Source organism: Thalassophryne amazonica, chromosome 11, assembly GCF_902500255.1.
Source record: "Thalassophryne amazonica chromosome 11, fThaAma1.1, whole genome shotgun sequence".
Lineage (NCBI taxonomy): Eukaryota > Metazoa > Chordata > Actinopteri > Batrachoidiformes > Batrachoididae > Thalassophryne > Thalassophryne amazonica.
Window position 1 is genome coordinate 63,151,275 of NC_047113.1, and position 14,838 is coordinate 63,166,112.

The 14,838-nt window shown below is 39.9% G+C and overlaps 1 protein-coding gene across 1 annotated transcript in view; it reads right to left on the reverse strand.

Annotated features, from left to right (window-relative positions):
* Positions 1-14,838, reverse strand: part of slit3 (slit homolog 3 (Drosophila)) — a 713,397-nt gene that overhangs the window by 152,384 nt on the left and 546,175 nt on the right. Inside the window, exon 14 of the mRNA XM_034181986.1 lies at positions 12,180-12,343. Within this exon, the coding sequence (XP_034037877.1) occupies positions 12,180-12,343 (164 nt within the window). The remainder of the gene's footprint in view (positions 1-12,179; positions 12,344-14,838) is intronic.

Sequence of the window (14,838 nt, forward strand, 5' to 3'; positions counted from 1 at the left end):
TATGCAATTAGAAAAAAAAAAACCTTACAGACTGTCTTACTCATACACAATTTCATTGTTTTACTTAATAAATTGCCAACAATTAAATAATCTGAAGTGATTCTTACTGTTCAGATTTTAAAATCACACTTGTCATGAAGAACTTGAAAACATATATGCTCACATTTACAATGATTATATAGATACAAAGTTTGAATATCTTTCTTGTTAGAAGAGTTGGTAAAACATCTCTTATTTACCTTGTAATCTGATTTTGAGTGATCTATTTATTGTTTTACACCGGTTTACAGAAACAAAGGTGAGTTTGGTATTCCTTGCATTACTGTTGGCTGGCAGCAGTACGTGTCTGTGCTCGTTTCTTCACAGCACATGGCATCATGTAGGGACATGTGTGGTCGCAAGAAGTATGAAGTATTGCACAATGCTCAGCGACCTAATCCCAGCATGACCTAATTCTCTTAAAATAGATATTTTGCCATTTTTGTCTATTTTTAAACATAATGGGAATATGGTTGTTATGGTTTTCCCAATTTGTAGTGATGCAACCAAGGTGTAGCTCAATAGTCATGAAGTGACCTAATCCCAAGATCCAGATCCACCCAAAATAGCCAATGTGTCATGCTATTGTATGTATTTGTATTCACAAGAAGGAAGCTCAATAACAACACCATATTTGCAGCATATCATCTTGACATATGTAAGAATATATGGTAAAAATATGAATATGATAGTTAACTGTCCACATTGGCATCTGGGGTGACAGAAATTGGCATATTTTGACACTTTTTCAAAATATTTTTTCCAACAACTATACATTTTGTTAAAACAACCTAGTGTATCATTTAAATGTGTAAATATGTTCCATTATATCACAAACCATCATACAAAAAGTTCTATAGCCATAGATAGTATATTTCTTTGATTTTGAACAAATCAAAGATACGAATGACGTAAAATTTGGGGTTTTCTACCATTTTGAGATCTTTCTGGAAGACAGATCACACTAGATACACCAAAATTGCCAACATTTCCAAACTCTACACCAAAGGTTAGCCTGGCATGAGCAGTTTCACAGCTGTGAGGCTCATTATTAAGCTCATTATTAACATGCAAAGATGGTAGACAACACCGTTTTCACGATATGTGAAAAATTCCCCAAAATTTCCTAAGGCTGTAACTTCAAATGTTTGCAAGATACAGACCTAATATTTGGCATTTCACCATAACTTTGTAATAGGAATAACATATCAAACTGACAGAACAGAACTGAGGGGTGACCTGGGAGCCTCTGGGTGACTTTAGATGGAATGACACAAAATTGGCCCGATTTTTACCAGTATTTGATAGTAGTAAGTCCTTTGGCTTCTCCCTTGTTTCACTGGGGGTTGCTGAAGCAGATCTTAGGTGGATCTACATGCTGATTTGGCACACGTTTTCCATCAGATGCACTTCCTGACACAACTTCATACAACACGGAGAATGGGCAGAAGTGTCCTTGAACTGGGAACTTTCCAAACTTGAAACAAGCTCACTTAATTGCTTGGCAACAACATTTGCTGTCATATGGAAAATTAAATGTGTTCCAGCAAAGTGTGCTGGAACACGGCTCGTATGGGCTTATGCGTGACTTTGTGTTGCATCCGCTGTTAAAACCTCTTCTGCTGTTTCAGCAGCAAATACAGGACAACATGGATCCATTGCTGAAATAAAATAACATGCAGCAACAGGAGCTGCTTCCTATGCATCACAGCAGTCAATCACATTGTTTTGAGTGACACTTGTATCTATCTGATCATTTTCATGACAGTTATATAAACAGTAGCTGTGGGGTGACTGACCAGAATGATTCCACTCAAGCGAGATTCCACTCATGTAAAAGTAGATGGCAAGCAGATGGAAAGCTAACAGCAACAGAGAGAGAAGTGACTGAAGTGATAAGAGGGAAGTTAAGCAGGGTTGGGAGGTTGTTTTGTACACTCACGGAAAGAATGAGAAAACTTGTCTAAGAGCCCCTTCACACATAATATGATTTAAGCCGACTAGCGCACAAAGGAGGAATTGCATGCCATTTCTGAAAAACAGGAGCTGCCTCCAACACCTCGTACACGTGTCGCTACAACTATATGTGCACACCAGCGGCTGAAAGACACAGAGTGCCCTGTGACAGCCCATTCGATCCCTCTTGCGGCAGGTGTCAGCCAAATTCCAGGTGACACACACAAACATCTAACACCGCTCGCTTGACACTTGGAAAATTTGTGGCCATTCGCGCTGTCACGCGAATGTCACACTGTAATGCTGTCGTTGCAAAAAGCAATACACGTGTTACATGTGTCCCACAATTGTGAATTTGTGTCGCACCCCCTGCTCCCCCCTGAAACACATGTGGCATATGTGTGTTTTGCGCTGCCCTACTCTCCCCAACACATGTGGCGTGCTGGGGGGGTGTGAGCACACTTGCATAACATGCTTATATGTATGTACAGACATGATCGCATGTGGGGCCGGACAGCCAAGTCAGAGTGCACACAGCACGGGGAGGCACCTGCTGACCAGAGACATGGCTCAGTGCACACGGCGTGTCACATTAAAAACACAGAGACCACAGCCAGTACAGGTATATTAATAAGTACTACACTACCTACATACACAATTACATAACAAATAGCTAAAAAAAATTCTCACCAAAAAAAAAAAAAAACAGAGTGAGACGTTGGTGTGTGCACTGAACTGACACAGAGTGTTCGCCAACAGCAGCACCTGTTGAGATCTGTGGTTCTGGACATCTGAGCTGGGGAACACGTACCGTGTTTTGACACACATGACCTAACAATAGTCCACTGTGACATGCGTCTGTCTGCTTGCTGTCCTCATGTGGACAAACATAAAAACATATATCACTGATGCGATGGGCTGCAGCAAGCGAGCACACAGTGTGCACATTAACAGGCTGCCCCAGATGAAACGGACCATCAGATCATAACATGCAGTGGGCGATCTGAATGTCTCATCACCCACATGAGCTCTGTTCCACATGACGTGGTGTCTGTCCTGCAGCGCGCCATCCACAGGACATCCATATTGGGCCAGACATGTGCCCGGGGCCGGCTGGACATGCCAGGCCCACTCTTATCATGCAGTGCACTCTTATCATTTCCACATGATAAGAGTGCACTGCTTCATTCATGTCATTTCATGACTGTACGTCTGTGACCATGGATCAGATGGTTCATACTTATATTGTTCACTCGATAAGAGGGATTCAATAATATGCAGTGTTTTTTATGGTGTGTTTTTTTTTTTTTTCTTCAAATACATTTATCTCCTTGTTGATTTCAGGCATTTTACGCACCTTTTATAGGACAGTGAGAGTAGCGCAGTGGTAAAGTTTCTGTCTGGCAATCAGAGCTTTTGTAAATTGCAGGTTTGAATCCTGTGGATGACACGTATTTTTTTTTCCACAGCAGCTATGCGATGTGGTTCCATATGTTCCAGTTGCTCGCACTGTGTTCCCGCTGCGATGGTTTCCAGCATGCTCGTGCGCATGCAGGAAACTGTCACAGCGGGATCATTCACGCCTGCTTGACCGTGTGTCCCTCCCTACGTCAGCTCAAGGTTTTTGTGTGGGCTGTTTCACCGTGATTTGCCCTAATACTTACTTATTCATGCTTTGTGGGAAGGGGCCCTAACACCAGCAGTTTAGACAGTTTCATTTAAAAGCCTCCCATCTTCATCAGACCCAACAGCAAAGGGTCAAGGGAAGTCCACAAAAGCAATGAGATCAGCCATGCTTGTCACAAAAAGCTCTGCCATGCTACTGCACAGATTCAGAGGCAGTTGTACCAACCTTTTCTTTATATCCAGAAAATTTAGAATGCTAATACCGAGAGATGATTTCCAAGAATGTAAAGGCAAAAATAAGAAGGTGCGCTGGACTTGAATTTTGACTGAATATTTTTTCCACTCAGTTGAAAGGTTTCATATTATGAAATTGAAATGTGGGTATGATTAAGGCCTGTGACTTTCTGCCTTCAGCCACATCCTGATTTAACACATATCATAACAGATATCTGGACATGCATTAGCAAGGAAAAAAAAAAATCAATGGCGGATCTGTTCCACTAAGGCACGTCAGGAAGTCATGGCAAGTGCTGACGCTAACTGGTAGATGCACTCCCATAAATCCTCTGGCATTATTACTTCTGCTGACTGACAGAGGAGCACAGTCAAAATTATTACCTCTGCCAACAAAGTTGGAAGAGGTTATGTTTTCGCCTGTTTGTTTGTTTGTCAACAGCCTGGAACCCACATTTTGAATTTTTTACTGGAGATTCATATCCTGATAGGTAAGAACTGATTCAATTTTTAAGGTCATAGGTCAAAGCCAGGAAAAAGCTTGGAAAATTGTAAAAATCCCTATATTTAACACTGAACAAATTTTCAAAAATTCATACCTCTGTCAAAAAAACAAAAAAAACAAAAAAAAAAGAAAAAAAATCAAATATCTTTCAGATTTGACAGCATTATGTAGGATGGCATCCTTTATCAACTGACAAAGTTTGATCCGGATCTGATCCAGATTACAGATTTTGTGTCCATTTGAATGGAATATTGAAAAGCCCATTTGCTGTACATTTTTCAATATGTCTCAATCAAAAATACCTCAGACTCATTTTTCTCATTTCATTTCTCATTTTTCTGTTATGGATTTACCTACACCACCAAAATTGGAAGGAGGTTCCAATGTATTGCCTGTTTGTCTATCTTCCATTTACCAGTCGGAAACCAAGTGTCAAAAAGCAATGACAAATTGTGTGTAGCAAAGATAACCAATATTCAGTCAAAATTATCTGAAAAATAATTCAGAAACTGAAAAAAAAACATAAATAAAAGAACCTGACACCACCACAAAAATACTTTAATTCCAGTACATGAACTAAATACATACTCCTGACATTTGATCACATCTAATTTAGCTTATGAAAAGACAATTCTAACAGGACTTTGACCTTGCAATGTTTTTCCAAGGAAAACCTTTGTGGAATTGGAAATTAGTGTTGGCGGAGGTATGCACTCTACCAGCGCAGTGCTCTAGTTTTGATCTCAATCAGACGTTGATATCATAACAGACAAATGCCTTGTAAAATAAAGTGAAGACATAGATGAATACTATACATTTCGAGGCAACAGTGGATTCAGACCATTGCAAAATTTGTTCAAACTTTGTTCAAACTTCCATTAACCTCAATACAATCTCTGATGTTGATTTCTCCAAAGGGCTGAATCCAATAAATTTAAAAATACCGACAATGCAAAACAGGTGGTGCAGGCGTTACTGTTCGTCATGTTACTGTGTTAATTAAACATGATTTTCCTGCAATGACAGATTAAGGTACCATTTCTGGAAATGGTCTATTCACCTTACTAGTGGGTTGTGGTTGCTTTAATGACACACTACAATTTTGATTATCTTTTGATAAGGCTTAAACCAAGGCTACAACCTATGTGGTGTCCACATGAGAGACATTTTAACATCTCCAGCACACATACTAAACTGGCACATTGTGTTGTGTGGGCCGCCAGAAGAGGAGGTACTGCTGGCCCACCACCAGAGGGCGCCCTGCCTGAAGTGCGGGCTTCAGGCACGAGAGGGCGCTGCCGCCATGGACACAGCCGGGGGTGACAGCTGTCGCTCATTACCTCTTGACAGCTTTCACCCATCTACTCAACATCATCTCACTCCATAAAGACCAGACGTCATCTCCACCTGGTTGCCGAGATATCATACTTCATAGGAGGTAATACTCTCAGCCTTTTTGTGAGATTTGTAACTCTGTTATTGTGAGAATTTGCAGGAGAACCGGTCGTTTGTGAGGAGGCTGTGCAAGATGGTGCTCCTTTTCAGCTGAGACCGCTGCAACATATTGAATGAGAGGTGGAGGTGGCATTCCCACCGTTGTTGTTACTGGGTGTGCACACACCCACACTTGACTGTCTTTGTTCTTCGCCAGCAGTACCAGATCCGACAGTCGGGGACGGTGATCACCTGGGAATTCGGGACTTGGCGGCTCCAGTATTCACCAGGTTCTGTGGCGGCGGAAAATCGTGTGGTTCCGGCTCTTCTCAGGACAGACGTCTTCTATCCTCGAGCCTGCCCACACGTCACCTCTGTGTATTGACTGTTATGATATTCTGTGATTGTCTGTATGTTCGTTGTGCACATTCACAACATTAAATTGTTACTTTTTGGCTCATCTATTGACCGTTCATTTGCGCCCCCTGTTGTGGGTCCGTGTCACTACACTTTCCCAACACATTGGACTTCTTGGACATTGATATGGTTGCACCAATGTATAATGGCATATTAAGTTCACTGAAGGTTAAATAAATAAATAAAGGATCAAGACAAGGAGGGAATATTCCAAGATTTTGGGGGTTTAAGTTTAAAATGTAAAAACCTCATATATTGTCTTAAATTATACAATTATACATTTATTTGTGAGACAAAGCCTTGTAAATTCATGAGAAAATACTTTGATATTCTCCAAGATAATGAAATCATAAATTAGTTAAAAAAAAATACCCCCCCCCCCAAAAAAATAACAAAACAAAATCTAATTTACCAGAAAATAAAGTTAAATAAAGATCACAAGGGCCTTTATTTTAAAATACTACAACCACTCTAAGAAATGAAACACAGGGGTGTTACATGTAATTAATACTATTATTTTCAATATACTTGCAATTATTAATTTTAGGGATTTAAGTAATAATGTTTCATTTGATGTAATTAATTTCAACTACAATATTGTTTTGCACTTAATTGACAATGTTATGTGGAAAAAGTTACCTTAACTTTATCAATTAAATTCAACATTTTATTTCATAGAGTGTACTAGTACTATCACTAATAATAATAATCCCTACAAATTTATGAAAAGTCATGCATTTGTGACAAAACAACAACAAAAAAACTGTGGTAGTTTTATGAGCAGAAAAAAGTTGATTTTCATTATAGAACAGGTTCACTTTGCAAGTGGCTCAAACGCTGTAACAGAGGTATAACAGCTTGAATATGGGTACATAACTGATAAAATCCACACTCGTTTAAGTTTTTTTTTCTTGTAAGTTTTTTACTTTAACCTCAGTAAATAGAGTTTTATCTTGGATTACCAACAAGCACCTCCTTTCCCACCTCTACAATGGCCCTAACGCACCATCGTACCAATGGTAGAATTTAATGGCAACATTTCAACACTGTTAGAGCTTAGTCAGAGCTTACGTTACTGTTAACTGGTTGTCAATTTGTCACACTGAATTTCCCGAGTCAGCCAACCAGTCTTCAAGAAAAAAAAACAAAACATTTTTGACAGAGAAATGTTGACTAACAACGGCAAAAAATAATCTCACAGTGTTTGGGGGAGCGAAAGAAGATAAGTAATTGCACTATTACGCACAATAGCTTGCGCAAAAAGAAGCCTTTGAGACGAACAGGAAAACATCTTCAATCAAAACTCCAGTCCCTTTCTTTCCTCAAACCCCAAGTAGCAGCAGAAGAGTTACGTAATGATGCTCACTGCTGATTACAACTTTTAAATGTCAGATTGTCAAATGATTCTCATAGATGTGCATTTATTATACCCACATTTCTGCTCCCCCCCGGGTCTGAGACGCCCTCCGATAACGCACACAAACATATGGCAAGTGTTGGATTCTGCTCCAAGGCATGTGATTGGCTGGGAGAGGCAGGCGGGTGTGTGCTAAGCGGTCCCTGGCGCTTGACGGAACCATGTGATGCTACAACAGGTGGGGCCACATGGTTAGATCAAGCACAAGAGACAGCTGCACAAGCCAATCAGAATGCAGGTCCACACAAAGAGGAAGGTGGGGCAACAGAGAGCTGCATCGACCAGGGGTGGGGTCCATACAGGAAGGGGAGGCGAAAGGACAGCTGCAGGTCCACACAGGAAGGAGAGGCGGGGCCAGACGACTGCCCCAGCAAGAGAGAAAATGTCCAGGCACATCAAGAGAGGAGGAGGGAGGAAATGCAAGGTGAGGGACAGGAATGGAGATGAGAAGGTCTGAAGCAAAGAGGACAGCCAGTACCAGCTTTAGGAGCTTTAGGAATCCAGTTATCTTGATGTGCTCATGTGTCTGAGCATGAACATTAGCAGGTTGCTTACCTTTGAGACCTCCCTTGCTAAAAACGCACCAAAGGGGCTCATAATGCTGCAAAGCACTTTGGATAAAAGCATCTGCAATTTAATACCATTGTGTGTTGGAAATTAGGCCGGGATGCACCATTTAAAAACACACAGAGGAGGGGCTGAAATCATAAATTATCTTGGAGGTACGCTTCTGACAACAGCCAAACAGAAACCATCAATATTGTGCTTGTAGACTTGAAATGTCTTCCAAGCCATTTGTTTCCCACCATTTTGTTTGTTCTGTTTCTGGTGTTCGTGCCACCCCAAATAAAATTCAAGTTAACCTCATAACGTTACACATTAAGAGATACACCACTGCACTTTGACCACAATCAGCACTTTTGTAAGACTGATAAGGAATTGAAGAGCAAGCCTGGATTTGGGTTCTTTTCATTTTTACTTGAATTAGGATGAAGCGGTGAAGCAGCTTCTTGTTTTCACTTATGTGTGTGTGTGTTTGTGTGTGCGTGTCTGCAGACAAAACAACTCAGAAACAGCTGGACAGATTTCCTTCAAACATGGGGGGGAATATTACACGGATAGATATCAAGAGGTGATTACATTTTGGAGCAGTTTGGTCAAAGGCCAAAGGTGAAAGAAAACATGTTCCCTGACACGCCTTTTTGGTGTATCGCAACAACTAAGAAGTCTAGATGGATGATCTATAGCATGTATTGATCACCAAAATGTTTGTGATGGATTTGTATGAATGACTTCATAATGGAGTAACACAGAAGTCATATGATGAAGACATACACAGCAACAAAACTTTACAGACAAATACATATTTACTTGTACATTTATATCATGTGTAGAGTGAACAGGATATATATACATCAGCCCTCTGATGCCTTTCATTTGTGTTGTTTCCATTTGTATTGGAGTATCTACAGTTTATGTGGTGCATCATGTTATTCAGAAACCAACTGCATGCTGGATTTGATCCCCAAATGCTGTTGAATGTTGAAGTGTCTTTGAGCAACATACTGAATCCCAAAAAAGGCTCATAAAACTCTGACATACGAATGAGGAGAAAAAAGTAGATACACAATAAAATGTCCAGTCAAAAATCTTGTATTTAACATGTTGTCTGAATTAACTGACTTTTTTTATTTCAATATGAATCACAGCCACATTTTTTTTTTTTGAACCTCACATTTTTCCCCTAATAGTCATTTCCCACAGAGCGACCCCACCCTCCACCCATGGCTTTGTATTTGACTCCACTCGCATCCCAATTTGGGAATCATCGGCTTACAGTAATGCACATTAGCAGTTTCCTTGGGGAGTGTGTGTGTGTGTGTGTGTGTGGGGGGGGGTAAGAGTGGTGCAACTATTCAAAATCAATTTTAGCTGCACATCACGTGTACGAGCACAACCGATGAAGTGACAAGTTCTGCTCTTTTACAGCCTTTTAAACTGCTGATTTGGCTGCGACAGTTGTTTGTAAAGTGAATTTTAAATATGTATTTCCCAGTGAATTATCAAAAAGCCATTTAAATTCAGATAGAGGAAAAAAAAAAAGTCAACTGAAGAGCCACTTCAGAAAAGCACTGACGGTGAAGTGTTTTCGGGAGCTCGTTCACATGCACACATAAATGAGCGCAGTCCAAGCTGAGATGATGATTGAGATCCTTCAGTATTCTGTAATTAGTCAGGTCCATGACTCTAATGAAAGAAAACAGCAGTAATACAATAGTATGAGGAGGAAACCGTGGTATGCACTGGCTCCGGCCGAGGTGAAGCTGTGTGGTCGTCCGATAGGGGAAAACATGGTTTATTTGAACCCTAATAAATTTTCAGACTGTGGCAGAATTGTGATGAAAATTAATATGTACTGGCCAATGCTGAGATGAAGCTGCGTGCCAAATTTCAAGGAGATGTGTCATACAGTTTCAAAGTGGGACTGTGGAAACCTCAGCGTTACAGACACGCACACAGAGATCAGCCCGTGTTAACATGAAGTATTCAGAGGCAGAGAAACAAAGACAATACGAGACTGGATTCAAATACACAGTTCTAACGATGCTGTATGTGTGTTTTAAATGATTATTTTAGGTAGCCATCGTGGCACATTATAGTTAAAAGCCAATAATGTTTGTACTGGACCTAGGTGTAAGAGCTACAACACTTTGGTCCCACGTTTTTAAAGGGACCAAAAGTAATTGGGCACTTGTTTGTTGAACTGTTTCATAGCCAGGTGTGTTTTATACATTCATTGGTTGGTGTTAAATGTAACATAATAGTTGGTGCCAAGATCAGACACTCAGACACTGAGTAACTGTAAAATGGAGACAAGTGATGGAAGCCACCAACACTCCATCATAACCCTGAAGGAGTGACCAGCTCCAGTAGCTGTGATTGGACAGCCTGACGTAGTTGATTGGCACAGATAACGATACTGATAAAAGAAAGGTTTGGTCTCGATGTGCGCTTGAAAACATATGGAAGACTCCAGACCAGAGTCATCCAAATTATTTCCTTTGAAGGGCCATCAACTAATCTGTATAGTCCATGAGCCAGAAGCTAATTTTGACCTATCAGTACCACTTAAGAGGACTAAACAACACAATCCAGACTCGGTATACTACAGCCAACTTAGTCTCATGCTTTTTTTGTGAGACCGTCACAAATTGAGTCACATTTTCCTGACGTGGTCATGTTTATCTATTTTCAACCCTACCGATTACCTAACTCTAGCTTTAAGCATACTCCTAACCATAACTCCCTTCCCCTCCCTGTGTCATCACCCCAAATTTGATGATACATCAGAAAAATGTGACAAATTTTATGACAGTCTTGCAAACTAATAGATTAAATCACAGATCATGATGCCATCATGATCTGGCGTGACATCAGGTTGACTATGGGCTACACAAAATGTATGATGACTATCCCAGGGTGGTGGCTTTCACCAGGTAGGGGTCAATGAAGGATTACATGCAAATTTAAAAATGCTCCACTTATATTGAATAGTATACCACATTAATTTGCTGATCATAGGGAGTCCAAAAAGGTATAGTTTGGACTATCTACGACTGATTGTTTGGGAGTTATGGAGTAAAAACAGAAAAAGTGGGTGATCAATTTCAGTTTGTAGTCAAAGAATAAAGTTGGTTAAAAAAATGATGCAAATTATTATTTGTGCTAATAGGATTAATAAATAGAATAGTTTTGACCCTGTTGAGTGCGCCTTCTCCAAAGTAATGGTCAAACAAGGTCAACATCCATTGGATTCTATGACATACGTTACTCGTAACATGATAACGAAGCATAACAGTTGGTGTAAGCTATGAAGAAAAAAACATTTAAAGAGACAAATTGGGAGTGGCCAGAAGAATGCAAAATATGAAATGTATTATATTTTATAGAAAATTAACATTCTTAATGTAAAATAAAGTAAGTGCCTTCGGCTGCTCCTCTGTTTTCACTCAGGTTTGCCACATGTTGAATGAAATGAGTTTTACACCATATATGCTTCCTGGTACAACTCCACATTACATTTTAATTGTTTTTTTTTATTTTATTTTATTTTGACTTTTTATTTTACATGCTGAAGGTTCCCTGTTCAAGTCTCACCTCTGCCACATTACATGGAGAAATGTGGCAGAGGTGAGATTTGAACAGGGAAGCTTCTGCATTGAAACAAGGTGCACTAACCACTTGGCCACCACCCCTGGGACACTGTAAATGTAAAATAAAAAGCCAAAATAATAAAAACTATTAAAATGCACAGAACTTGTCAGTTTCCATGGCAGGACAAAACAAAAGGAAGGTGAGCCAAACATGACCTGTGGGCTCCAAATTGGGCAGCCCTGTTCTAGCCTTGACACACACTGACTTGACTACATGCATAAAATATATTTTGCACGTTATTGTCTTACCATTTCCAAGTGTGAATCTTTGTTGGTCGTCATGCACCGTAAGTGTGTTTATGTGTGAGAAAAGCACGTGTGCGGATTGACTTCGTACCTGTGCACCTGAACTTCTTGCCTTTGACTTGGCTGATGCGTTTGTTGGCCAGCCGTCTGGGGTGGCTGCAGCGAGCTCCGCTGGTCTCAATGGGGTTGTCAAACAGGTAGTCTGCGAGCCACTTTAGGTGACAGTCACACATAAACGGATTCTGAGCCAGATGACTGCAGGGGATTTTTTTTTTGGGGGGGGGGGGGTGTGAAGGAAGACAGAACAGATATGAACAGTAAGAAGAGGAAAAGGAGAACATACAGTTTTCCTTTATGTTAACTTGAATCATGCTGTTTCATAGAAATAGGTTTAATTGTATCTATCACTTTTTTTAATAACGCATTATTCAGTCAGCTGCAACACTGACATCTTTATAGAGTGTTGCACATATTTGGGCATTTATAGATTAAATAACAACACTGGAAATATCAAAGTTGATATAATGCCTGGCTCATTTAATGCTTTAAGACACCCCGTGGTGCAGCAGATCAAGTAACATCATTAATAGAAGAATAGAAACACCAAATAGACATTTCTTGTGACATAATATCATAAATGTGGACAGCACCATAATAAGCAAGAGAAAAACTGCAATTACTTTTAGTCATGATAAACAGCTTTTCAGTTAATAAGCCAATAGTATCTAAATACACCATTAAAAAAACCTTCAGTTATTTATAACATATTTGACGAAAATTATGTTTTTTCCAACGACATTCTCTCACTCAGATTCTGCTTTTTAGTGCCTTGACCATGAATCAGCTGATTCCACTGACAGTACACCTGGCTCTATTGACTGCACACTGTTTTCTGTCAGTGCAAACAACTTTCAAAGTATCTGAAGAGTAATAACAGTAATAATAATCTGGAATAATAAATATTGATTGATTGTCTGTTATACTGTTAGTTTGTTGTGTCATATTTATATTCATATTTATGCGGTGGTGTTTATATTGGATGTGGTATTTATTGATTTTATTGTTTTTGCAGTTTTTATTGTTTTTGTTTTTATTGTGCATTATATGCAGTATATGAGTCCAAGATGAATTTCCCTTTTTTTTTTAATTTATATTTTATTCAGCCTTGAAACAAGAACAATGTAGCTTCAAACCAGGGTGTACAGAAACATCATTCAAAGTCTTTATGTATCCAAGAGTCCACTTAATGTCACATTAAAGTCCACTCAAAGCAGAAGAAAAGGGGGGGGATGACAAAAAATGACATATAGAAATGTTCCTGACGTGCAGTAATGTCCTATACAAAATCTCATCTGTATTGTCTAACGTATTGTAGCCATCCCTTCCAGACATTATTGAATTTGTCTACTTCTAGTCTAACAGATGCGGTCACTTTCTCCACAGTGTATATATTCAACATGACATCAACCCATTCCTCCACCTTGGGGACCAGGTCTGTTTGCCATCTTCTGGTGATTGCCTTTTTACTAACCAAGAGCATGATTCTCATAATTTTATAATCATCTTTTCTTCTTAAGTTCAACATTTCAATTTTACCCAAATACACAATTTCAAACCTTAGTGGAATTTTAATATGTAGTACTTAATCTATAACTTTTTTAAATTTCAGTCCAGTATTGAATTATTAAGGGGCAACCCCAGAAGATGTGGAAGTGATCTGCTTTATCCTCACCACATACGAGGTCTGTCCAAAAAGTATTGGACCTTTTTATTTTTTGCAAAAACCATATGGATTTGAATCACGTGTGATTGCATCAGCCAAGCTTGAACCTTCGTGCGCATGCGTGAGTTTTTTCACGCCTGTCGGTTGCGTCATTCGCCTGTGAGCAGGCTTTGTGTGAGCAGTGGTCCACCCCTCTCGTTGGATTTTTATTGCGAATAAATGTCTGAACGATTTGGAGCTTTGCTGCATCAAATTTTTCCAGAAACTGTGAGAGACCTCCAGGTGGACACCATTCGGAAAATTCAGATGGCTTTCAGGGACCATTTTATGGGGATTACACAGATTAAGGAGTGCTCCAGCCGGTTTAAAGACCGCCCACAGCGTCTGAGAGCGTGGCGCGCTCCGACAGGCTGACACCCCACTGAAACAACCAGATAATTTCCAACGTGAAGGCTTTGTTGATCCGGGACATTGTCTGACTTCCACAAAAAAGGCATAAGGCGTGGACATCAGCACTTTTTTGGCACATTCCACTTTTACAGGAGTTTTTTCATGGAAAAAGAAGTGGATGGATGCGCCACCATGCCGCTCATTGCGTGGGACAAAACCACCTCCGTGTTGGTCTCACAGGACAGCTTTGAGATGGATTTCAGATGGCTGTCGGTGGCTTTTTAGTCGTGTGACTATCCGAGAAATTGTGCATGAGCTGGACATGCCCCAACATGTCCTGTGAGGCTTCATCACGGCGCACGAAGGTTCAAGCTTGGCTGATGCAATCACACGTGATTCAAATCCATATGGTTTTTGCAAAAAATAAGAAGGTCCGATACTTTTTGGACAGACCTTGCAACCTCCACCATTTAGTATCAGCATACTTTCTTTGCGCAAGAGTAATGAAAAAATGTATAACATTTTTCCACCCTTATTCTCTCCAAAACAAGGAACTACTGCTTTCCACTGATATGAAATCATTTGTTCCCAATCCCCTTCCAAAATTTCAAGGTTTGTTTCACTCTCCCACCTTTCC